Source organism: Nyctereutes procyonoides, unplaced genomic scaffold (genome assembly GCF_905146905.1).
Source record: "Nyctereutes procyonoides isolate TBG_1078 unplaced genomic scaffold, NYPRO_anot_genome, whole genome shotgun sequence".
NCBI lineage: Eukaryota > Metazoa > Chordata > Mammalia > Carnivora > Canidae > Nyctereutes > Nyctereutes procyonoides.
The window spans coordinates 25,053,579-25,078,784 of NW_026575030.1; the positions used below are offsets into that span (position 1 = coordinate 25,053,579).

The 25,206-nt window shown below is 32.8% G+C and overlaps 1 protein-coding gene across 2 annotated transcripts in view; it reads right to left on the minus strand.

The window, feature by feature from the left end:
* The window catches only part of STXBP5L (syntaxin binding protein 5L), a 336,858-nt gene that overhangs the window by 102,733 nt on the left and 208,919 nt on the right, over positions 1-25,206 (minus strand). For both annotated transcript variants that reach the window (XM_055316232.1, XM_055316231.1), the window contains exons 14-17: positions 15,969-16,009; positions 12,389-12,606; positions 10,128-10,300; positions 5,512-5,637 (exon numbers count right to left, since the gene is read on the minus strand). In XM_055316232.1, coding sequence (XP_055172207.1) covers positions 5,512-5,637; positions 10,128-10,300; positions 12,389-12,606; positions 15,969-16,009 — 558 coding nt within the window. The remainder of the gene's footprint in view (positions 1-5,511; positions 5,638-10,127; positions 10,301-12,388; positions 12,607-15,968; positions 16,010-25,206) is intronic.

A 25,206-nucleotide genomic window follows, 5' to 3' on the forward strand; every position in this document is an offset into this window, starting at 1 on the left:
GTTTTATTTTAAAAGATAAATGTATAAAAGAGAATCCATTTCCTCATATTAACAGAAAGTATTAGCAATCTTTAAAAATTCTCTCATATAATGGATAAAAATTGCTATTCTGTTGTCTCAAATATTTTACTTGTTATTAGTAAAGTTATATTCATATTCATTGGCCATTTGTATTTCTCCTCTGAATGATCTGTTTATATAGTTTGCTTATTTTTTAATTCGGTAATTTTTTCTTTTTTTTTAATTAATTAATTTATTTATGATAGTCACAGAGAGAGAGAGAGGCAGAGACACAGGCAGAGGGAGAAGCAGGCTCCATGCACCGGGAGCCCGACAAGGGATTCGGTCCGGGGTCTCCAAGATCGCGCCCTGGGCCAAAGGCAGGCACCAAACCGCTGCGCCACCCAGGGATCCTGGGTAATTTTTTTCCTATCAATTTGTAGGAATTAAAAAAATGAACTCTCGATGTTTATAGCATATTACAGATAAACAATGTTTTATAGTATAAATAATATCCTGTACCTTGATTTAACTTAGTAGGTACTTTGGTAATTATTCTATGTAAATTAATAGGAAGTGAATTTTTAAAATAACTCCACAATATTAATGTGTAATCATTTTACCTAGAATTTTGTTAACAGACAATAGGTTGCTTCCAGTCTTTTGCTACTAACAATACAATAATGGGGTGCCTGGGTGGGTCAGTGGTTGAACATCTATCTGCCTTTGGCTCAGGGCATGATCCTGGGTCCAGGGATGGAGTCCCACATCGGGCTCCCTGTGAGGAGCCTGTTTCTCCCTCTGCCTGTGTCTCTGTCTCTCTCTGTGTGTTACTCATGAATGAATAAATGAAATCTTAAAAAAAACAAACAACAATGAATATCCTTCACAAGTTATTTGCATTAAAATATAGAGTATATTTATGGGATAAATTTCTAGAAATAAAATTACTCAATTATTTGCAAAAATATTTATATTTTACTCTTATTCACATTCATAAATGTAAGTGGACATAATTGTGCACTTCAATGAATTATCACAAAGCGAACAATCCCACATAACCACCACTATGTCAAGAAATAGTATGGTACAAGCAGCTGTTTCATGTTTCTGCCAATTATCGCTAATCTTTCCTCTCCCAAAATCTAACTTTCTATACGAGTTTTGCTTGTTTTTGAGATTTTGGCTTTTTTATATATATTGTTACATGTAAATGTAGTTTTCATTTTAATTGCTGTAGAATTCAAATGGATATGTTACAATTTATTCAATCTACTCTGATGGACATAATTTGATTGTAGTTTGGGACTATTATAAATATAATACTACCCTTGCAAATAAGGCCACTTTCTTTTGATATACATGTGCTTGTCTTTCTTTGGGTATACACCTAAAAATGAAACTTTTGAGTGTGCCAACATTTACATGCTAAAATGGGTAAATAATGCTGACAATTTTATAAAGTAGTTTCAACAATTTACCCTTTTAACAGCAATGTATGAGTTCCTGTTACCTAGTATCTTTGCAAACCCTGCCAACATTACTAATAAGGTTGTGTACCTTCATATATATATGTGTGTTTTTGTGTATATATATATGTATATATACACACATATATATGAAAATATATTGTTCATATATCTTTCTTTGTGACATATTCAAATTTCTTCTGCATTCTTTCTATTATTTGCCTTTTTCTTATTGATGATTCATGAGACTCGTTTTACACTCTGCATATGAATGAGTCTGTCAGATACAATCAATTCAACTCTCTCTTCCTTGTCTTGTCATTTCACTCTCTTAATGGCACCTTTTTTCCCCAAGAAGTTCTTAATGTTTTTCTTTATGATTAATACTTTTTGAATATTATTGTCTAATGAAAGTATTCTCCTATAATACTTTCTAGAAGCTTTGTGTATAGTAGGAAAGAAGAGTCAAATTTCACTTTTTTTTCTATAATTTTTCAGTTGACTTTATAGTATTTATTGGGGGAAAACTGTCATTTCCTCTATTGCTCTGCAGAACCAAAATAGCTATAAATGCCTGGATTTTTTTTTAAGATTTTATTTATTCATGAGACACACACACAGAGAGACAGGGAGAGAGAGAGAGAGAGAGAGAGAGAGAGAGAGAGAGAGAGAGGCAGGCGCAGAGGGAGAAGCAGGCTCCATGCAGGGAGCCTGATATGAGACTCGATCCTGGAACTCCAGGATCATGCCCTGGGTGTTAGGCAGGCACTAAAGCGCTGAGCCACCCAGGGATCCCTGACCTGGATTTCTTACTGCACTCTTTCTTATGTGCATTGATTTTTGTCTGTCTCTCCTGTGCCCATAGAAACACTGTTATGACTTATATATCTTTATTTAATAAGTCATGTTTTCCAATAGAGCAAGTCTTCTAATTCTGTTTTTCTTTAAAGAGTACTATGTTAGCTAACTGTGGCGTTTGTATTTCTCTATAAATTTTAGAACTAGTTTTAAACTTCAAGGGGAAAAAAGAAAACCTGCTAAAATTTATTTTGGCATTGTTGTAAATCTACAGATCATTTGTGAAAACCTGACATCTTTATTCTATTATTGAATTTTACATTACATGATTTAAGTTCTTTAGTTTCTTTGAGGTTTTATAGTTTTCTGTGTAGAAGTCTTGATCATCTTTTATTAGGTATAGTCCTAGATTTTTTATTATTTTTATTTTTTTGTAAGTGGGATCTTAATACAATTTTAGTTTCTACTTTTTCAGTATATTTTTACATTGCCTTCATGTCCAGCAATCTTGTTAAATTCTATTAGTAATTCTAAAATTTATCTGCAAAGTATCTAAATGATGTACATACATAATAATTTCTATTTTTCTTTTCAATTTCCTTCTTGTTTTAATTAAAATTTTTTAAAGATTTTGTTTATTCATGACAGAGAGAGAGAGAGAGGCAGAGACACAGGCAGAGGAGGAAGCAGGCTCCATGCAGGAAGCCTGACTTGGGACTCGATCCGAGGTCTCCAGGATCAGGCCCTGTGTGGAAGGCAGCGCTAAACCTCTGAGCCACCCGGGCTGCCCATAAATTTTTCTTTTTAAATCACAAACAGATGATAAATTTTTACCAAATGTTCTTGCTTTTTACATCTCATGGCTTATATAGTTTTCTATTTTATCCTTTAATGTGATGATTACATGAATTCATTTCAAATATTAAGCCTTGCATTCCTGGTATAAACCAAACATGGTTATAATATGTAATTATTTTATTACTAGATTTATTTATACTTTGGCTGGGATTTTTACGCCTATATTTATGTTCCACTTTTAGTAATGGTCTTTTCATATTTTGACATCAGATTATGTTGGCCTATAATGAGATGAATATGATTTTTTCCTTTTCAATTCTCAAAGTTTTTGTATAATATTGGTATTACTTATGTCTTAAAATTTTGCTGGGATTTACATAAGTAGCCACTTGAGCTGGATGGAGTATTTTGGCAGTTAAAACTGTCTATGAGGAAGGTATCCAAGCTGTCTTTCTCATACAAGTGTAGGTTCTTCAGACCCTCACCCCCACGGTTACTTTACCTGGAAAATATGCTGACTTATTCTAAATAGCATTCAGCTTCTGAACCTGGTGATATACCTTCATAGCCTCTTAATTTTGTCATTCTTTGCCTTTTTAGGTCAATCTCTTGACAGAACCCTGAAAATGGCTTGAGGTCAGTCATCTGCTATAACTACTTGGGTTATATATTCTTGTCATATAAATTAATGGGATTATTGACTATTCCATACTTCCTTCCTCTCCTCCCTTCGTTAAGGGCTGTTTCTGCCAGTTTTCCTATCAAACAAATTTTCAATCAAGAACAAGTTCTCCTTATGTATAATCACATAGTAAAAACTCCAGGAACACCAAAGGGTTTTTTTAGCTAATTTCACTTTCAAATGGCTTCACAGAGCTCTTGGAGCTCATCAGACTTAGCAGAGGGACAGACTGGGAAGTATAGAATTAGAGCCAAAAATATTTTTAAAATGTATTACTTGATCAAAGATGATTCTAAATTTTGAGGGAAAAGATGAAGTATTCAGGAAGTGGTATTGGTATAATCCATTGTCATCCAGAAAGAAATATAGTTTAATCCCTATTTCATATTTATTCCTAATTAAATGCTAGACAAAAGAAACACTTAAGTATGTTAAAAATAAATATATTAAAAGAGAATATAGTAAGTAAGGAAAGCTTTTCTAAGTATGACACAAAATCCAAAACCATAAAAAATAGGATTACTTTTAAAAAAATTTGAATTTATGCATGGAAAAAAACATTCTAAACAATCTCATAAAAAAAAGGAAAATACTGGTAAGTTATATCACATAGAAAGCTAACTTTCCTACTATGTAAATAGTTTTCTCAAATCTATAAGAGAAATACCAACAACTCTGCAGAAAAATGAACAAAGAATATAAGCAGAAATGTCACAGTACAGGAAAATATGTTCAATTTCACTTAAGATATGAGAATATTCTAATGTACTTTCTTTCTTTTTTTTCTAATGTACTTCTTAAAATGACAGGGATTAAAAGTTTGGTTATACACCACTGTTAAAAAAAAGGTAATGGAAGATCAGGCATTCTAAACATTGTTGATGGGAATATAATTTGGCACAATTTCTATGGAGGTCAACAATCTAGAAATAAGGATTACTTTAGAATTAAATTATCTTTTAAAGGGAATACAATTCAACTTTCAAAGAATGTCTGATTGGGTTATGTTGTTCTGAGCTCTCTACTGCCTTTTAGTCTAGCCTATTAAAGGAAATATGAATACTTCTTGCAGGATGATAGCATCACTTAGAACTCAAAATTACCTTTATAATATAATGTTTATTTATAAACATATAAATAAATATATGATGGTATATAAATTCCATATAACATTCCATAAAAACATTAGAATACAAACCAAGCGAATCTGGGTTACACAAAGATGATATGATCAAAATCCAGGACAAATAATAAGCTAGATACCAGATAGGGAATTATCAAACAGATATTTAAAGGATCTATATTCACTATGTTTAAAGAAATGAAGGACAAGAATGATAATTTAGGAAGATAAGAAACTTTAAAAAGAACCAAATGAAAGGCATAGAAGTTAAAATTAAAATAACTGAAACTGAACTCCATGGGTGGATCTCCCAAACAGTTGAAGGGGGAATTAGTGAACTCTAAAAGACAAGTCAGAAAAAAGTATCCAAATTAGAACACAAGGAAGAAAAGGATAGAAAACTTTTAAAGTGCGTGTAATAAAATCCTAACAACCTCCTAAAATTAAAAATGGGAATATTATCACAAGTTTGACTTCAAGCAAGAACAAATAATCATAATTTAACATTTTTCTTATATGATTTTCAACCAAGTAAAAATCTAGGTAAGGGCTTCTTTCCATTTTTAGGACTTAAATATTTTAAAAGAAACATCTGAGTATATCAAATATATTAAAAAATACAAATTAGAATGTTTACTTACATTCCATATGCTGAGCTTACAGCAAGACTAGTAATCTGTTGGGGAGGCTCACCGTCCACCCACACCAACTGAATAACAAGTTCTGCTTGATACCCTGGAGGCATCCTCACTGGTCGTGTCTTCACACTAAAAAAAAAAGAGAGAAAACTAGTTCTATTACATACAGTTTAAGTAAGCTCATGCTTATCTTTAGAAGTTACATAGAATCTTCTGACAGAAATATACAATACCAGGCACTGAGGGCAGTACACAGGTGGACATATCTTCTAGCTTTCTTAAAATATACCCAACCACTTAAGTAGGTTTGTTTAAGTAGCTTTTCAATCAGGCAAGTCCACAACTGTTTCAGGCCTTCATCACTTCCTTTTTCTTATTCTTGAGGTTAATATTTTAAATTATTTTTATTGTCTATTTTCTTACATAACATTTGTTACACATATGTAAGTTATAATGCATGACAATAAGAATCATTAATCTACCACCAAATGTAAGATCTCAACACATCTAAGTGGGGATACCTGGGTGGCTCAATTGATTAAGCATTCTAATTCTTGATTTTGGCTCAGGTCATGATCTCAGGGTCATGGGATAGAGTCCCACACATCAGGCTCCATGTTTAGGAGGGAGTCTGCTTGAGATTTTCTCTCTCCCTATGCATCTGCCCCTTACCCCTGCCCATTCTCTCTCTCAATCAAATAAATAAATCTTTAAAAAAGAAAGTTCAACATGTCCAAAATCTGAATTTCTGCTCATTCCTCGAAATTTAATTGATCTACAGCCTTATCTATTCTGGTTAATAACAACTTGTATCTTTCCAACTATTCAATTAAAAACCCTTGAAGTCATACTACAATCCTTCTCTTGTACCTTATTATATCCACTCAATCATCAAATACTGTTTGTGCTACCTTAAAAATATATCCAGAATCTGAGCAGTTTTTAAATTAAATTTTTAAATTTAAATTTAATTTAATTAACACATACTATATTATTAGTTTCAGAGGTAGAATTTAGTGATTTATCAATTGCATACGACACCCAGTGCTCATTACTTCCAGTGTCCTCCTTAATGCCCATCACCCAGTTACCCCATTCCCCCGTCCACCTCCCCTCTAGTAACTCTCAGGTTGTTACCTATAGTTAAGAGTCTCTTAAGGTTTGCCTCCCTCTCTGTTTTTGTTTTATTTTATTTTTCCTTCCCTTCCCCTATGTTTATCTGTTTTGTTTCTTAAATTTTGCACATGAGTGAATGGCAAGATTCCATTCTTTTCAATGGCTGAGTAATATTCCATTATATGTATATTTATTTTATATACACTCCCCATATCTCTATCCACTCATCAGTTGATGGACATCTGGGATCTTTCCATATTTAAATCTGAATTTCAAATAAACAATAAGTAGGTTTTTTGCTTTGTTTTTTACTGCAAGTGTGTCCCATGTAGCATCTAGGATATACTGATACCAAAAAATGTTTATTGTTTATCTGAAATTCAAATTTAAATTTTTTTTTAATTTTTATTTATTTATGATAGGCACACAGTGAGAGAGAGAGAGAGGCAGAGACACAGGCAGAGGGAGAAGCAGGCTCCATGCACCGGGAGCCTGACGTGGGATTCGATCCCGGGTCTCCAGGATCGCGCCCTGGGCCAAAGGCAGGCGCTAAACCGCTGCGCCACCCAGGGATCCCTGAAATTCAAATTTAAATAAGCATTCTGTATTTTTATTTGTTGAATCTTTCAGCCTTTAATATCATCTCTAGTTAGGTACAATAACCTCCTTACTGGTCTCCTGGCTTCTACCCTTCCCTTCTAAATCCATTTTCAACAAAGCCACCAAAGTGATCAATTTAAAATGTAAGTCTGAACATGTTTCCTCTCTATTAAAAACACTATAATGAATCCTCCATTTAATTAGGAATAAAAGCCAAGACCCTTACAATGGCCTATATTGGCTCTCTGTTACTCATCTGACTCCATCTCCTACTACCCTCGCCACAACTCCCCACCTTGCTCCTCTTGTCTTAGCTATACTGACATCCCTATATGCGAGCCACTTTATTTTATTTTAAAAAAGATTTTATTTATTTAAGAGAGAGAGCGAGCACAAGCAGGTGGAGGGGCAGAGAGAGAGGGAACAGCAGACTCCCCACTAAGCTGGGAGCCTGCTGTGGGGCTCAATCCCAGGACCAGAGATCATGACCTAAGCCGAAGGCAGATGCTTAACCGACTGAGTCACCCAGGTGCCCCTATTTTTGTTAATTTACTTTTATTTAAATTCAGTTAATTAACAGTATGTTATTAATTTCAGAGGTAGAGGTCAGTGACTTATCAGTTATATATAGCACCCAGTGCTCATTATATTACATGCCATCCTTAATGCCCATCACCAGTACCCCATCTCCTCACCCCCCTGCCCCAGCAACTGTCAGTTTGTTTCCTACGGTTAAGCATCCCTTATGGTTTGTCTCACTCTCTGATTTCATTTTGTTTTATTTTTTTCTCCCTTCCTCTATGCTCTCCTGTTATGTTTCTTAATTTCCACATAAGTGAAATCATATGATAATTGTCTTTGTCTGATTGACTTATTTTACTTAGCATAATACCCTCTAGTTCCACCCATGTTGCAAATGGCAAGATTTCACTTTTGATGGCTGAGTAATACTCCATTGTGTGTGTGTATCACTCACATCTTACTTATCCATTAATTTGTCAATGGACATTTGGGCTCTTTCCATGATACGGCTATTGTGGACATTGCTGCTATAAACCTTAGGTTGCAGGTGCTTCAGATGACTACATTTGTATCCTTGGGGTAAATACCTAGTAGTGCAATTGCTGGGTCATAGGGTAGCACTATTTTTAACTTGTTGAGGAACTTCCATACTGTTTTCCAGAGTGGCTGTACAAGCTTGCATTCCTACCAGCAGTGTAAAAGGATTCCCTTTTCTCTGCATCCTTGCCAACATTTGTTTCCTTATGTTAATTTTCACCATTCTGGTGTGAGGTGGTATCTAATTGTGGTTTTGATTTGTATTTCCTGATGCCAAGTGATGTTGAACATTTTTTCATGTGTTCGTTGGCCATTTTTTAAATTTAAATTCAATTAATTGATATATATTTTATTATTAGTTTCAGAGGTAGAGTTCATTGATCCATTAATAGTATATACATCCAATGGTCATTATATCATGTGCCCTTCTGTTGGCCATTTGTATATCTTCTTTGGAGAAATGTCTGTTCATGTCTTCTGCCTATTTCTTGACTAGATTATTTGTTCTTTTGGTGTTGAGTTTGACAGGTTCTTTATAGATTTTGGATCCTAACCCTTTGTCTGATAAACATTTCCAAATATCTTCTCCCATTCTTTAAGTTGCCTCTTGGTTTTGTCAACTGTTTCCTTTGCTGTGAAAAGCTTTTTATCTTAATAAAGTCCCAATAACTCATTTTTTGCCTTTGTTTCCCTTGCCTTTGGACATCTGTCTAGCCAGGGTTGTGGCAGCTGAGGTCTAAGAAGTTGCGGCCTGTATTCTCTTCTAGGATTTTGATGGATTCCTGTCTAACATTTAGGTCTTTCATTCATTTTGAGATGTATCTTGTGTATGGTGTAAGAAAATGGTCTAGTTTTATTCTTCTGCTTGTGGCTCTCCAATTTTCCCAACACCATTTGTTAAAGAGACTATCTTTTTTCCATTGGATATTCTTTCCTGCTTCATCGAAGATTAGTATACCATAGAGTTGAGGGTCCATTTCTGGATTTTCTGTTCTGTTCCACTGATCTATGTGTCTGTTTTTGTGCTAGTACCATTCTGTCTTGATGATTACAGTTTTGTAATAGAGCTTGAAGTCCAGCATTGTGATGCTACCAGCTTTGTTTTTCTTTTTCAACTTTCCTTTGGCTATTCATGGGCTTTTCTGGACCATACAAATTTTAGGATTGTTTGTTCCAGCTCTGTGAAAAATGCTGATGTTATTTTAATAGGGATTGCATTGAATGTATACATTGCTCTGGGAAGCATAGACATTTTAACAATATTTGCTCTTCCAATTCATGAGAATGGAACTTTAAAGCATTTGCTCTAGCTGTTCTTCTGCCTGGAGTGCTCTTCTACTAGATAACATTTCAGCTAACTCCCTCATCTACTTTTTGTTTAAATCTCATCTTCTTAATAGTATCAGTTAAAAGGAAGAAAGAAATATTATTTTTGCAATATCCTAGCAATCATGATCCTCTTTTCTAACACAGTATTCTTGTAGTAGATAGTAAATAAATATGGCTTTCTTTTTGATTCCAACTGAAGAAATTCCCTAAACAAACTTTAAATTGGGAAATAGCAAGTGGCCAAGTTTCTGCCCTACCATACATGTTCCCATTCTATTAAAGCCATGTTTTCTTTAGGATCCACCTGGAAAGAAAACCCATGAATTTGTAATGAAATATGAAAATATTGTGCCCTCTTCATGGATATTCAAAGAAAGAACACAGTATCCCTAGGTAGATTGTGGGCCAATTGACAACAACTTAATAAAAGAGAAGAATAGTTTTATTTGGCATAGTTCCAAAGTATGATATGATTACTATGTAAAATTGTTTGAAAATTTGGTAGCAACTCTTACTTGAGGCATGGGATACTGTCCTTTGTTCCTCCTTCACTAGCCACAGTGTTAGTGCTTCCGGAAAGACTCCTTGAAGAAGGAAGCTGGGATGAGAGATCTGGAAATGGAGGACTTGTTTCTGGTTCTGGGGTAATAATATCTTCAATATCATACTGAAGTCGTACCTCTAATGACTTAAAAAAAATCAAGTTTTAATTTAATCTAATAATAACTAATCACATTAAAATTTCTAATAAATTTTTGGTAATTATTACTTTTTCAGGCTAATAAACTCAATTTCAATTTATAGTAAAGTTAAAATATCCCAAATTGATTTAAATAGTGAAATACATGGAACATTCACTGGCATTCACAAAAAACTGTAAAATATTTAATTCTTCAGATTCATAAGAAAAATACCTGCTGGTGGAGACAAAGTTTTTACATACTAAATCCTCCCTTAGAGGTATAAATTACAACTCCATAGATAATAAAAGGAGAAACTAGTCAAGGTTATTCCAGTGAAAGGAAATAAACTGGATGTGTTTACACATATGTATATAACATGCAAATTATTATTTGTACAAGGCTTTTAGTTTAAAAAACATTCTATTCTGGCTCTTAATTTAGTAAACGTTTTCCAAAATAAATTCTAATTTTTGTTTCATTAGCTTAGCTCAATTTCATTAGCTTGGTTAGAGTTGCTTACTTGAAAAACATATGATAAACTGTATTGGAATAAAAAGATGACCCCAAACCTATTTTTTAATCTAAGAATGTTTACAAAGTAAATACTTGATGACTACACTCATTGCTTTAATTAAAATCTTAGTATATGTGCTGCCAAAGCGAGCACTAATTAAAATCAATTTTATAACATTTGCTTTACAATGTAAAAATCAGGTTTTTAAAAATTCAATTAATTAACATATAGTGTATTATTAGTTTCAGAGGTAGAGTTCAGTGATTCATCAGTCTTATATAATACCCAGTGCTCATTATATCATGTACCCTCATTAATGTCCACCACCCAGTTACCCCATCCCCCCGCCCTTTTCCCCTCTGGCAACCCTCAGTTTGTTTTCTATCGCTACCAGTCTCAAGGTTTGTCCCCCTCTCCAATTTCATCCTGTTTTATTTTTCCCTCCTCTCCTCTTTGTTCCTGTTTTGTTTCTTAAATTCCACATATGAGTGAAATCATATGATAAATAAATCAGTTTTGAGGCTGAAAACAAATGTCATTGTGGGAAAGTGAATATAGAAATATTATCAGAGTGATTTACATAATTATCTTAAAAACTAAATACAGTCTCTAGTGACAATAACACTTACCAATTACTGAGTGAGAACTATACCTAGACACTATGCTAATGATTTTATATAAGAAACCTATGAAATTGGCATTATCATTTGTAGTTTATCATTTATTTTTTTAAATTTTTTGTAGTTTATTATTATTTTCCATTTTATTTACCCAGAAAATTATGAGTGAAGTAACTTGGTCTCACCCAGATTCCAGTACTGACTACTGGAGCCTTGTGATTTGCTCAGAGTTATGTAGCTATTCATTGGCAAAGCCAGAATTAAAACAGGCTTATCTGACTCAAAAGGCTGAGATTTTAACTAATATACTTTAACAGGGCATTACTTAATTTTCGCTGTTGAGGTAAAAACAGTTACATACAGGCCTTTAGTTAATCATCTTTATCTTCTGATAAAATGATAAGATGGATTCAGCTGGGAAGGCTAATTATTTATAGATGCCTTAACTTAGATTTAATTTATCCCATGAAAGCATAATTGAATAATTAAATTACTTGGTTAGTTTAAAATTAAGATTAGAAAAGGTAGCCCATAATTATTTCCATCCTATAAAAATGTTTCTATATAGAAAATTATTAAAAATAATCTTATTGTAGTTGAGAAATAATCACTTATGGCAATTGACAAGAAAAGACAAAAAATTTTAATAAAGATATACAACACAGCCTGTACTAATTTGACATTTATACATAAAGCAATAAATGTCTGTATATATTCTATATAGAAATAAATCCACCTATTTAATAATACAAAGTTTGAGTAATGTTTTTTCATTTTAAGCCAATCTATTCTTTAATGTTAAACAGGTAAGAAGAATAATTAAAATCCTATGAATGGGATCACTGGCCAAATACAGCAGTCTTGAAGGCTTAAAACAATACCAAATACTAGCCAAAATCTATGATAATTGCTTTCTTTTAATAACTCTGGCTGTGAACATTAAATTTTAAATAACTTACCACTATTTCGGATGTTATTTCATGTCTGCTGAATTTATAAATTATGACATATGCAGAGACTCCTGATACACAGAATATTCTGCTCTCCGGACACCAGTAAATCATCTGAATGGCATATGGATCTTCCTCTACAATTTCACATGTTGGTTTTCCTTCTCCTATCTTCTGTTTTTCAAACACTTTTGAAGTTTTTAGCTTGTACAGCATCTGCAGAGTTACTGTAAAATATTGAAGCATAGTTATCTTCTAATTTGAACTTAATCCTTAGAAATTGTTGAAGCTTTTTCAGTGTATTTGTTAAAGCACTTAAATAAAATCCAAGTAGACAAAATAAATTACATTTTAACTAGTAAGCATTCAATGTCATGTACTCTTATCATTAGTTTAGTTGGAAGGAGATTCCAGAGAAAAAGAAACATTTATTGAACATATACTATATACCAAAGAATATGTAGGTCCTTTGTATATATTGTCTCATGTGAGCCTCAGAAAAGTCCCATGAAGTAAGTATTGTTATTTTCATTTACTGATGAAAACCCTGAGGCTCAGAAAGGTTACAATGGGAATACTGAACCTAATTCTCTCCTAAAAGAGTCCCTTTAATCCTTTTTCACATTACCCGCTTTGATTGCTACATGGAAGACTGAAGCTATCCTTACAGTTTATTTATTTATTTCTCAACAAATTTCTAGACAATCTTTAAGGTAAGAAATATTTGTAATTTATTAGCTAGTAATGAGAGTCCAATAATCTATAATTATTTTGGAAAGAATCTTTTCTAAGTGGCTCTGTATTAGAAAAGGATCCATTATAATTTTTCAAAACTCGGGGGGTGGTGAATTGTTTTCAGGAATATTTATTTGGGAGAATATCTTTTCCATTTTAGACCCTGATGATAACTCTTCTATAAAAAAGTTCTGATTCTATAAAAGATTATTAAGAAAATTTCTAAAAATCCAGGAGTTGCTGTCAAAAATGCATAGTCTGAAGATGATCATGAGAAACATCAGTCAAACCCAAATTAAAGATTTTGCAAAAATAATTGGCCCAAATCCTCAAAAACATCAATTTCATAAACAATTCCAAATTGAGTAAAACTGAAAAGCTGATAAATGTAATAAATAATTCTCAATTTTCTTTTATTATGAAAGATGTTACTGGGACAATAATATGAGTAAGTCATGGAGGTTAGATATTAGCATGGCATCAATATTAATCTCCTGATTTTGATAAGTATAATTTGACTATGTAAAAAATGTGTGTAGGGAATATACAGTGAAATATTTTAGGGCCATGTAGTGTAAAAGCATCACTGCAACTCACAAATGGTTACAAAAAACTATACATACATATATATGAACATATGGAGAAGAGGAAGGGGGGAAGGTGGAAGAACAAATGGAGTATACACTGACATTTGGGGAATCGGGCTAAAAATTATATACCACTTCATGGTATTTTTTTTGCAATTATTCTCTAAGTCTAAAATTATGTCAAACCAAAACATTTTGAACATGGGTAAGACATTAATTTTACTAAGTGCTATATAGCCTGCCTTCCAGGTTAGATTGGGTATAACTCCCATGATTATTTATGTGACAATAGCAATGGTAAAAGGATACTGCAGACATAATTAAGTCCCCCAATTAGTTGGCTCTGAGTTAATCAACAGAGACTATCCTTAATGGGACTGACATAACAATAATTAGAAGAGGGACTAGTGCCCTCCCTGAGGTTAGAGTGACACTCCTTTGCCAGCTTGAAGAAACAAGTTGCCATGAGTCTAAAGATACAAAAAAATGCATTCTGCCAACTACATGAGATTGAATGAGGATACTAAATCTCAGATGAAACTGTCGCAGGAGCCAATACCTTGACTGTGGTCTTGGGAAGCCCTAGGTAAAGAACCCAGCTAAACTGAACCTCGATTCCTGACACATAGAAACTGTAAGATAATATGTAAGTACTGTTTTAAGCTGCTCAATTATGGTAATTTATTATCAGTAAATGAAAATTAATACACATAATAACAAACTCAGTTATTTAAATTCAGTATAACCTCACTTCTGTACTGGACAGTACTAGTATTCCTTAAAATTGGCAGACTAGGTGATAGTCTTCAATGACATCCAGAAAATTGGAAATCTGTCCTTATAATTGATTATAGTAAAAAATATTAAACATGCTGCAAACCTTTGCAATATATGTTCTGAATATGATAAATATTTAAAAATTAACTTCTTAAATATTATGCCTGCTTAAGGGTGCCATGTACTCTAGTTGTGAGGATGTTAAAGTGTCTTCTCACATTTTAGAAGCTAAGGAGTGACTTTGAGGTGGTGGGAAAGGAACATATAAATTGTCACTATAAAATTGTGTTCTTGGAACAAAGATTTACAAGGAAAAATGCATCAAGGAAAATATTTTGTCCTTTGGAATTTCTCCCTGAGACATTGCTCTTTATTGTGTGAGTTCAGAAAGTCACTTAAAAATTCATAGTTTTAAATATTTTATTAATTTTCTCTCGCTGATGGTTTATTCCACTGCTGAAATACTCAAGCTTGCAGGCTAAGAGTATCACCAATATTCAATCTTCTTCCCTCTGCTTTTGTGTTTATCATCATCTTCCTTAGAAGCTGCTTACTTCTATAACTTCATGTATCACTTTTATGCTGTTTCTACATTGGTGTCCATTCTTGCCTGTTTTTCCTACCTGCTAGACATTTTTACTTGGATTTCGTGGTATAATTACAAAATTCAAATCTCCAGCACTCATTTATATTCCTCATTTACAAAAGAGTTACCTTTATATTACTGGTTACTCATCCTCAGAAACAGTCATTACTCACTTACTCTTCTCCTATTTCTATTAAAATCTTAACTACCTTCCAAAACTCACATTAAATATTACTCAATCAAAAAACCATTTCTAGATCGACCTGGTTCAAACAAATCTCAAATTTCTGGTAATAGAATTTGAGTTGTATTGCATTTAGAGCTCTTATACTGTTTGCCTTTTAGTCATATTTGTGCAGTTCTTTATCTGATTTAGTAAATATAACTTGCATGAAGGGCATATATGGATATAATGAAGCCTGAAATATTTCTGCATTCCTTTCAACAACTGAGCAGAATACCTTATTCCTTATATAATTCTCAAACATCTTAAAATTTACATTTATCAAATCATTTCTTTTGATTTACAAAGGCTTGGTAGACAAGAAGAAAAGTGGACTAATGAGATAAAAGAACTTTTCCAGGACCAGAGCTGAAGGTAAAGGAAATTCCTTCAACAGAGTTGATCTGACAAATTTTGGTACTTTTTCAACATACCTTACCTTTTGTAAATATAATAAGTTACTGACAGTGAATTCAGTCCTGTTTATATTATAAAGGAAAAGTATAGAAGAGATAGTACTTTAAATTGATCTAACATAGGAAATGAATTTTTATAGTCCAGTCATATATATATGCTAAAAATGTATCTGAAATATTAATTGTCCAAACTAAAAAGTGGTGAATGGCTCTGAGTAAATATTAACCAAATATTTCTGTTATAGAACAAGAGACTTAAACTTACTTGCAGAAGCATCCCAAAATTTTATTGATCCATCTGCATGACTAGATAAAAAAATACATTAGTATTAATTATAGTAAATTTAAAAAATCATAATCATTCTAAATGCATAAAAACTTGAGTTCTTGTTAAAATTTGATTTAAAAACTCCATTCCAATGAGAATATATGTTAAACCATCTTCATGCTCATAACAATGGTTTACTTTTTAAAAAATGCACTAATATTTAGATTTAAAAAAGAACAAAAATTGCTTAGATTTTACTGTAGAATTTATGTGTAATAGAGAACAATGAAAACTGGCTTGAATGAACAATATATTTTTTTACAAAATTTTTTATACAATAAAAAATACCTGAAGTAATTTTGATTACATTAAAACAATTTTGAAGTGAGTATCATAGCAAAATTAAAGTTAAGCTTCAAAAATAAAAAGCAAATCCTTAAACCTATCTGGAGCTGTATCATTAGTTGGTAGTAACATAATGGCAATTCTATAAGAATTCATTCAGAAATTTAAAGGGTAGAATAACTCCCAACATTTTATGAGGTCAGCTTCATCCTGACACCAAAACCAAAAAAGAAAATTACAAAACCTTATTCCTCAAGAACAGGTATAAAAATTGTCAACAAAATATTAGCAAATAAAAAACATATAGAAAGGATAATGCATCATGACTAAATTGCAGTTTATCCTAGGAATGCAAGACTAGTTAAACAGTAAAAAAAAAAAAAAATTAATCACCGTATTGTTAGGCATCATACTGACAGATTAAAGAAGAAAAACCATATGATCATCTCAATAAATACAAAAAAAAGCATTTGTTTCTATCTTTTGGCTATTGTAAATAATGCTTTTATGACATTCATGTACAAGTTTTGTATATACTTAAAAGTGGAAGTGCTCAATTATATGATAATTGTTTAGCTTTTTGAGAAACTGCCAAACCATTTTCCCTATTAGCTCCACCATTTATATTCCCACTAGCAATGTCTGTGGTTCTAATTAATCTATATCCTTGTCAACATTTGTTATTTTCCTCTTTAAAATTTTTTTAGCCATCCTAGTGGGTATAAAGTGGTATATATAATTGGTGGCATTGATTTTCACTTCCCCAATGACTAATGACGTTAAGCATATTTTCATGTCTTTTTAGCCATTTGTATTTCTTTCTTTGAAAAAGAAAAAAAAAAGTAAACCTAAATCCTTTGCTCACTTAAAAAAATGTTTGTCTTTTCATTGTTGAGCTTTAAGAATTATTTATATATTCTGAATACTACACCCTATCAGATATGATTTGAAAATTTTCTTCAACTGTGTCATCTTTATGTCTGATGATAAAAGCCATTTTATCTATTTTTTTTTTCCTTTTGTTGTTTATGCTTTTGGTGTAATATTTAAGAAATCTTTGCCATAATCAATATCATGAAAGATCACCCCTTTGTTTTCTTCTTTGAATTGTATAACTTTAGCTGTTAATTCAAGTCTTTCATCATATTTGAGTTAATTTTTATATATGATATGAGGTAGGAGTCTTTTTTTTTTTTTTGAGTGTTTACTTAAATTCTAGTTACTTAAAATATAGTGTAACATTAACTTCAGAAGTAGATTTTAGTGACTCATCATTCACATATAAAACCCAGTGCCGGGGATCCCTGGGTGGCGCAGCGGTTTAGCGCCTGCCTTTGGCCCAGGGCGCGATCCTGGAGACCAGGGATCGAATCCCACGTCGGGCTCCCGGTGCATGGAGCCTGCTTCTCCCTCTGCCTGTGTCTCTGCCTCTCTCTCTCTCTCTCTCTCTCTCTCTGTGTGACTATCATAAATAAATAAAAAAAAATTTTAAAAATTAAAAAAAAAAAAAAAAACCCAGTGGCCTCCTTAATACCTGTCACTTATCGGGCAGCCCAGGTGGCTCAGTGGCTTAGCGCCGCCTTCAGCCCAGGGCCTGATCCTGGAGACCAGGGATCGAGTCCCAAGTCGGGCTCCCTGCTAGAGCCTGATTCTCCCTCTGCCTGTGTCTCTGCCTCTCTCTCGGTGTCTCACAAATAAATAGGTATTCTTTTTAAGATTTTATCACTTATCAAGCCCATCCCCCCCATCCCTCTAGCAACTCTCTGTTCTCTATAGCTAAGAGTCTCTTACGGTTTGCCTCCTTTCCTTTTTTCCCCCTTCCCCTATGTTTATCCATGTTGCTTCTTAAATTCCACATATGAGTGTCTTTCTCTGGCTTATTTCACTTAACATAATAAACTCACTGTAAATGGCAAGATTTATTCTTTTTTTATGGCCAATATTCCATTGTGTATACATAATATGCCGCATCTTCTTTATCCATTCATCAGTCAGTGGACATTTGGGCTCTTTTCATAATTTGGCTATTGTTGATAATGCTGCTATAAACATCAGTATGTATGTATCCCTTTGAATCCGTATTTTTGTATCTTTTATGTAAATAGCTAGTAGTGCTATAAAATTGCTGGGCACTAGAATAGTCCTATTTTTAACTTTCTGAGTAACCTCCACACTGTTTTTCACAGTACTGCACCGGTTTGCATTCCCACCAACAGTGTAATTAGGTTCCCCTATTTCTGCATCCTCACTAAGATTTGTTGTTTCCTGTGTTAATTTTAGCCATCTAAAAGATGTAAGGTGGTATCTCATTATGGTTTTAGTTTGGAGTTCCCTGATGAGGAGTGATGCTTAAGCATCTTTTCATGTGTCTATTAGCCATCCATATGTCTTGGGAAAAATAGATCTATTCATGTCTTCTGCCCAATTTTTAAGTGGGTTATATATATTTTTTGAGTGTTGAGATAGATAAATTCTTGACAGATTTTGGGGAGGGTTTAGCTTTATTCTTTGGTGTGTGGATATTCAGTTCTCCTAGCAACTTTTGTTGATAAGATTATACTTTCTCCTATTAAAGGTCTTGGTAGCCTTATGAAAAATCAGTCTGTTTCATTAAATTATATTTCTAATCTTAAGAGATTACCACTGTCTTGATTACTGTAGTCGTGCAGAAAAATTTACAACTGGAAAGTGTGAGTCCTTCAACTTTGTTCTTTTTCAAGATTATTTTGATTATTTGGGGTCACTTGCAATTTTGTGAAATTTAGAATAACCTTTCTCATATCTGCCAAAAGGCCTTTGGGGTTTTGATAGGGATTGTAGTGAATCCACATATCACTTTTGAGATATTGCCATTTTAACAATATTAAGTCTTACATTCATAAACATGGGATGTCATACCATTTATTTTTGTGTTTTTAAATTTCTTTCAGCAATGTTTTATAGTTTCTAGAAAGTGTATAAACATTTCATCTCCTTGGCTAAATTTGTTTCTAAGTATCTTATTTTACTATTTGATGCTATTATAAATGGAATTGCTTTTTAATTTCCTTGGTGAATAATTGTTCATTGTTAGTATGTAAAAAAACACTAATGCATATATAAGATTATGACGTCTGCAAATAGAGCTAATGTTCTTCCTTTTCACCATAGATGCTTTTTATTTTTCTTGCCTCTTTCGGATAGAATTTCCAGTACAATAAGAAATAAAAGTAGCAAAAGCAGGGATCCTTGTCTTGTTCCTGATCTCAGAGGGAAAGCTTTCAGTCTCTCACCATCAAATACAATGTTATCTATGGGTTTTGCAAAAATGCTCTTTACCAGGTAAAGGAAGTTCGATTCCAGATTAAGGAACTTCCTCAATTATCTGAATATTGCTGTTGTGGGGGTTTTATATCATGAAAGGGGCATCTATCAAACGTTTTTTTCTACGAGAGATGACCGTGTTTTTTCTCCTCTCATTTTATTGATGCCAGTATTATGTTGATTTGTATATGCTGAAACACTCTTGTGTTCCTAGGATAAATCTCACTTGATCATTTGCTACTATTTTGTGAATACACTTGCATCAGTATTTACAAGGAATATTGTTGCATAGTTTTCTTTTCTTGTGATGTTTTTGGCTTTGGTGTTAGGGTAATGCTGGCCCCATAGAATGAGTTAAAATGTGTTCTTTTCTATTTTTTGGAAATGTTTCTGAAACATTTGGAGTTACCTCCTTAAATGATTGGTAGAATTCATCATAAAGCCATCTGATCTTGGCCTTTTCTTTGATGGAAGGTTTTGATTACTGATTTGATCTCATTATAAAGTTCTTCATATTATCTATTTCTTCTTGAGTCAGTTTTAGTAGTTTGTTTCTCAGAATTTATCCGTTTCATCTAGGTCATTTACTTTGTTGGCATACAATTGTTCATAATATTCTTTTGTAACCCTTTCTTGGTCGATAATATACTTTTAATTCTGATTTTAATAATTTGTTATACTTTTTGTCAGTATAGTCAATTCTGTCCATATTTTCCAACAGCCAGGTTTTAGTATTATTGAGTTCCTTTATTGCTTTTCTGACTTCTGTTTTGTTTATCTATGCTTAAATTTTTGTTCTTTCTTACATCTGCTAGCTTTAGGTTTGTTTTTTTTTTTTTCCCCTAGTTCTTTGTATGTAAAGATAGGTTACTGATTAGAGAACTTTTCCTTCCTTTAATGTAGGCAGTATAGCTATTAAGTTTCCTTCTGGGTACTGGTTTTGCTGCATGTCATTACTTTTTCTTTTTACTCATCTCAAAGTAGTTTCTAATTTCCTTTGGGATTTCTTCTTTGGTCTATTGTTTAAGAGCATGTTGCTTAATTTCCACGTATTGTGATTGTTCCCATTTTCTTTCAGTTATTAACTACAAGTTTCATTATATTTTTGTTGGGAAAGAAACCATATCATTTCAGTCTTCCTACATTTATTAAGACTTGTTTTGTGGCCTAACATCTGCTCTGTTCTGGAGAATGGGCCTTCATGGGCCTTTTAAAAAAAATATGTGTTCTATTGTTCCTGTTGTTGTTGGGTGAGTGCCCTATATATTGTCTCTTAGATCGATGTTAACTTATAGTGCTTTTCAAGTCCTCTGTTTCATTAGTGATATTCTGTCCAGTTTTCTCCATTAATTGCTGAAACTATTATTGTAAAACTATTTCCTACTTTAATTCTGTCCATTTTTGCTTCATATTTTGGAGTTCTATTATCGTATGTGTATAATATACCCATATAATATGCATTTGATCCTTTTATCAATATATAATCTCTTGTCTTTTGTAACAATTTTATTTTTTAAAAGATTTTATTCACTTATTCATGAGAGACACAGAGAAAGAAGCAGAGACACAGGCAGAGGGAGAAGCAGGCCTCCCACATGGAGCCTAATGTGGGGACTGATCCCCAGACCGGGATCATGCCCAGGCCGAAGGCAGATGTCCAACTGCTGAGCCACTCAGGCGTCCCTCTTGTAACAATTTTAGACTTAAGATTGATTTTGTCTAAAAATCAGTATAACCACACACACAAAAAAATGAATACAGAAATTAAATTAGTGTAGCCACTCTCTCTCTGCCTTTCTTTAGTTTTGTTTGCACGGAACAGCTTTTTTCCATCCGTTCACTTTCAACATATTTTTTGTCTTTGTAATTGAAATGTGTCTCTTATAGAAAGCACACAGTTAGATCATGTGTTTTTACCTATTCTGCCAATCTCTGCCTCATAATTGGAGAGTGTAATTCTCTAATTAATTAAAGTATTAAAAAGGAAGGATTTCTGCTGCCTTGTTATATATTTTCCATATGTCATATTTTTTTTTGTTATTCAGTGCCTCCAAGGCTGCCTTCTTTAATGCTTAATTGACTTTTTAAAAACACCATTTTGCTTCCTTTCTTTTTTAAATTTATTTTTCTGTAAATATTTTAGTTTCTTTAGTGGTTACTTTGGGCATAAAATTAGGCTCTTAAATTTAAAACAATCTAGTTTGAATTAATGGTAGCTAGCTTCAATACCAAACCTCTATTGCTATATGCTATATATAGCTGTTGCTATATAACTGCACTGTTTTGTCATTGTCACAAATTCTTCATGTGTCTTGCTCACTATCACCATGGATTTATAATTATGCTTTTATGTACTTGGAAAAAAAGTTGAGTTAAAAACAAAAGTAAGATAATATGGGCTTTTATATTTGCCTATGTACTTACCTTTACTGGTGTTCCTTATTTTCTTCATAGGGCTTCAAATTACCATCTAATGTGTTTTCATTTCAGCCTGAAGAACTCCCATTAACATTTCTCTTAAGGCAGATCTACTAGCAATAATTTTCCCATATTTTGTTTATCTAAGAATGTTTAAATTCTTCAGTTTTGAAAAATAGTTTTGCTGGATATTGAACTCTTGGTTAAAAGTTATTTCTTTCAGAATTTTAAATACATCAGCCCACCATCTCTATCTTCATGGTTTCTAATGAGAAATTGGCCTAATCTTATTGAGGAGGATCCCTTGTACTTGATAAATTGTTTCTCTCACACTGCCTTCAACATCCTCTCTCTGGATTTTCTCAGTCTTTGTCTTTCAACAATTTGATCATAATGTATTTCAGTGTGGATCTCTCTGAATTTATCCTATTCATATTTTACTGAAATTCTTAGATATATGTTAACTTTTCATCAAATGGGGGAAGTTTACAAGTCATTATTTCTTCAAATATTCTTTATGTTCTTTAACCTCTCTCTTTCTGGTGCTTCCATTATGTGTATTTTGTTAAGGTTAATGGTGTCCCACAGGTCTCTTAGATACTTTTATTATTTTTCATCCTATTTTTTTTTAATCTTTAGATGGAATCATTTTCAATGACCTATCTTCAAATTCACTTATTCTTTTTTCTGCCTGCTCAAATCTGAAGATGAATCCCTCTCATGAGGTTTTCATCTCTGTTATTGTAATTTTCAGCACCAGAATTTATATTTAGTTTCTTTTAAAACAAATTTTCTTGCTTTATTAATATTCTGTGTTTGGTGAGACTAATTCTTCTAATTACCTTCAATTTTTGTTTATGATTTCTTTTAGCTCTTTAAGCATATTTGATAGTTGACTTAAAATCTTCACATAGTAAGTAAAATGTCTTGGCTTCCTCGGGGACAGTTTCAATTAAATTCTTTTCTCCCCTCTGAATGGGCCATGATTTTTTTCTTTATATGTTTCATATTTTGCTGTTGTTGAAAAAAATGGACTTTTGAGTATTAATTAGGAAACTGAAAATTAGATTCTTCCCCTTACCAAGCTTTTCTGTTGATGCTTATTGTAAGTTTTTGTTGTTAGTTTAGAAAAGTCCCTATGTAAACAGTCTTTTTAAAGATTGTATTCTTCATTGTATGTGGCCTCTGAAATCTCTGCTCTATTAGCTTATTGGTTAGCTAGTGATTTGACAGCAATTTCATTAAATGACTGTACCCAACAACAGCAACAATAATAAACCGTTTCTTTGTCTTAGCAAATTAGTTCTATTAGGAAACTGCTGCAATGAAAGCCAGGTTATTTCCGACTCTGCATTCGCTTTCACTTCCTGTTTGCATGGTGCCTAAAGTTCATCTAGAAGGGAACTCTTAGAATTTCTCAGGTATTTTCTTAGCATGTATTCAGCTGTAGGCATTCATGTGGACATCCTGATTTTGCAGTATATGTGGGAGCTTTACAAAGCCTTTCTTCCCTCATGTATTTTCTTATAAGGCCTATTCTTTCCAGAGTACAAACTATTATTTGCCCCTGTCCCAGGTGCACTGGAACTGGTACATCTGCCTTTACTCAATAAATGCCTTCCAGGAAGCCCTGGAAGCTCTAGCCCTGGGAAAACTCTGAGACAGGGAAAACAAAGATAAGGCCTTGAGCTAATCCTACAGGGAGGCATCAAACAGGTAAACAAAAGGGGCAAGGACAACTACAATTCTTTAAGAATAAAGTCTGTATTATTACTCTTTCTGACACCAGAGGAATGTAAGCTGCTATATATTCATGGCCACCACTGAGGTGGGAGTGGTAGATTGTAAATGGGTAAGGTAAAATGCCATATGCTCTCTTACCAAAATTTAGCAGCTTTAAAAAAAAGAGATATATAGTTGACATTTAACATTATATTAGTTTCAGGTGTATAGTATAATTAGGTTTCTGTACATTTTGTAAAATAATTACCAGGAGTGTAGTTAACGTCCATCACCATACATAGTTACAAATATTTTTTGTGTGTGTGAGAGCTTTGAAATCTACCTTTTTAGCAACTTTCAAATATACAGCACAGTATTATAAACTATACTCACCATGCTATGCATTACATCCCCATGATTTTTTTATAGCAACTTCTTTCTCCATTAAACATTCCCCTGGTTGTTATAAATTTTCTATTAGATTCTAGAGTTCTAAAAAAATTATTCTGTTTTTGCCAGCTTAATACTTATTTTAGTAGAGAAACCACTCCTACTCTGACATTTTCAATAATGTAACTTCCTGACATTTCAAAATATTTTTTTACTTAACTATAACACACTTATAACATGAATCATAAAATTATAACACAATGAAGTATCACAAATAATACATCTGAATAATCACTCAGATTAAAAAATAGAACATCAACCAAAACACTTTCATTCTCTTTTCCAATCACTATTCCTGTATCTTCCCCAATAGTAGCCATTTTGTTGTCTTTTAACCTCTATATAAGTTTTACTAGTTTTTGAAATATCTGTAAGTGGAACCAAGTATTTTGAGTCTAGTTTCTTTTGGTCAATAATATGTGTTAATGTAATACATGTCATAATGTCAAATTGATTTGTGTATTGTGTGAGGTGATAGAGTAAAACATTATTGCTGTTTAGAATGGCACTGTATGAAAACACCTCAGCATATTTATCCACTCTGTGTTGTTAAAATTTAAGTGGTTTCTATTTTGGCACTGTCACAAATTGTGTGGCTCTGAAAACCTTCGATACCTGTATTTTGGAACACATATACAAATTTTTGTTAGACATATATCTGGGAGTGAATTAGTGGTTCAAAAAGCTAATAGATGATGCCAAAGAATTTTCCAAAGACGGTATAACAAATTTGCATGCCCACTAAAACTTTGAAGGAGTTCTAGTTGTTCTACAACATCAGAAAAAGTCTGGTCAGTCTCTTTAAAATTTTATCCATTCTGCTGGGTATATGCAATGTTATCTCATTGTGTTTGAATTTATACTACTCTGATGAGTGATGAACACCTTTCTACACTTATGACCGTTTGATTACTTCTTTTGTTAGGTCAGTTGGCCATTTTTTTCCTATTGAGTTGACTATCTCTTTTTCATTTATTTATCATAATTATTTATACAT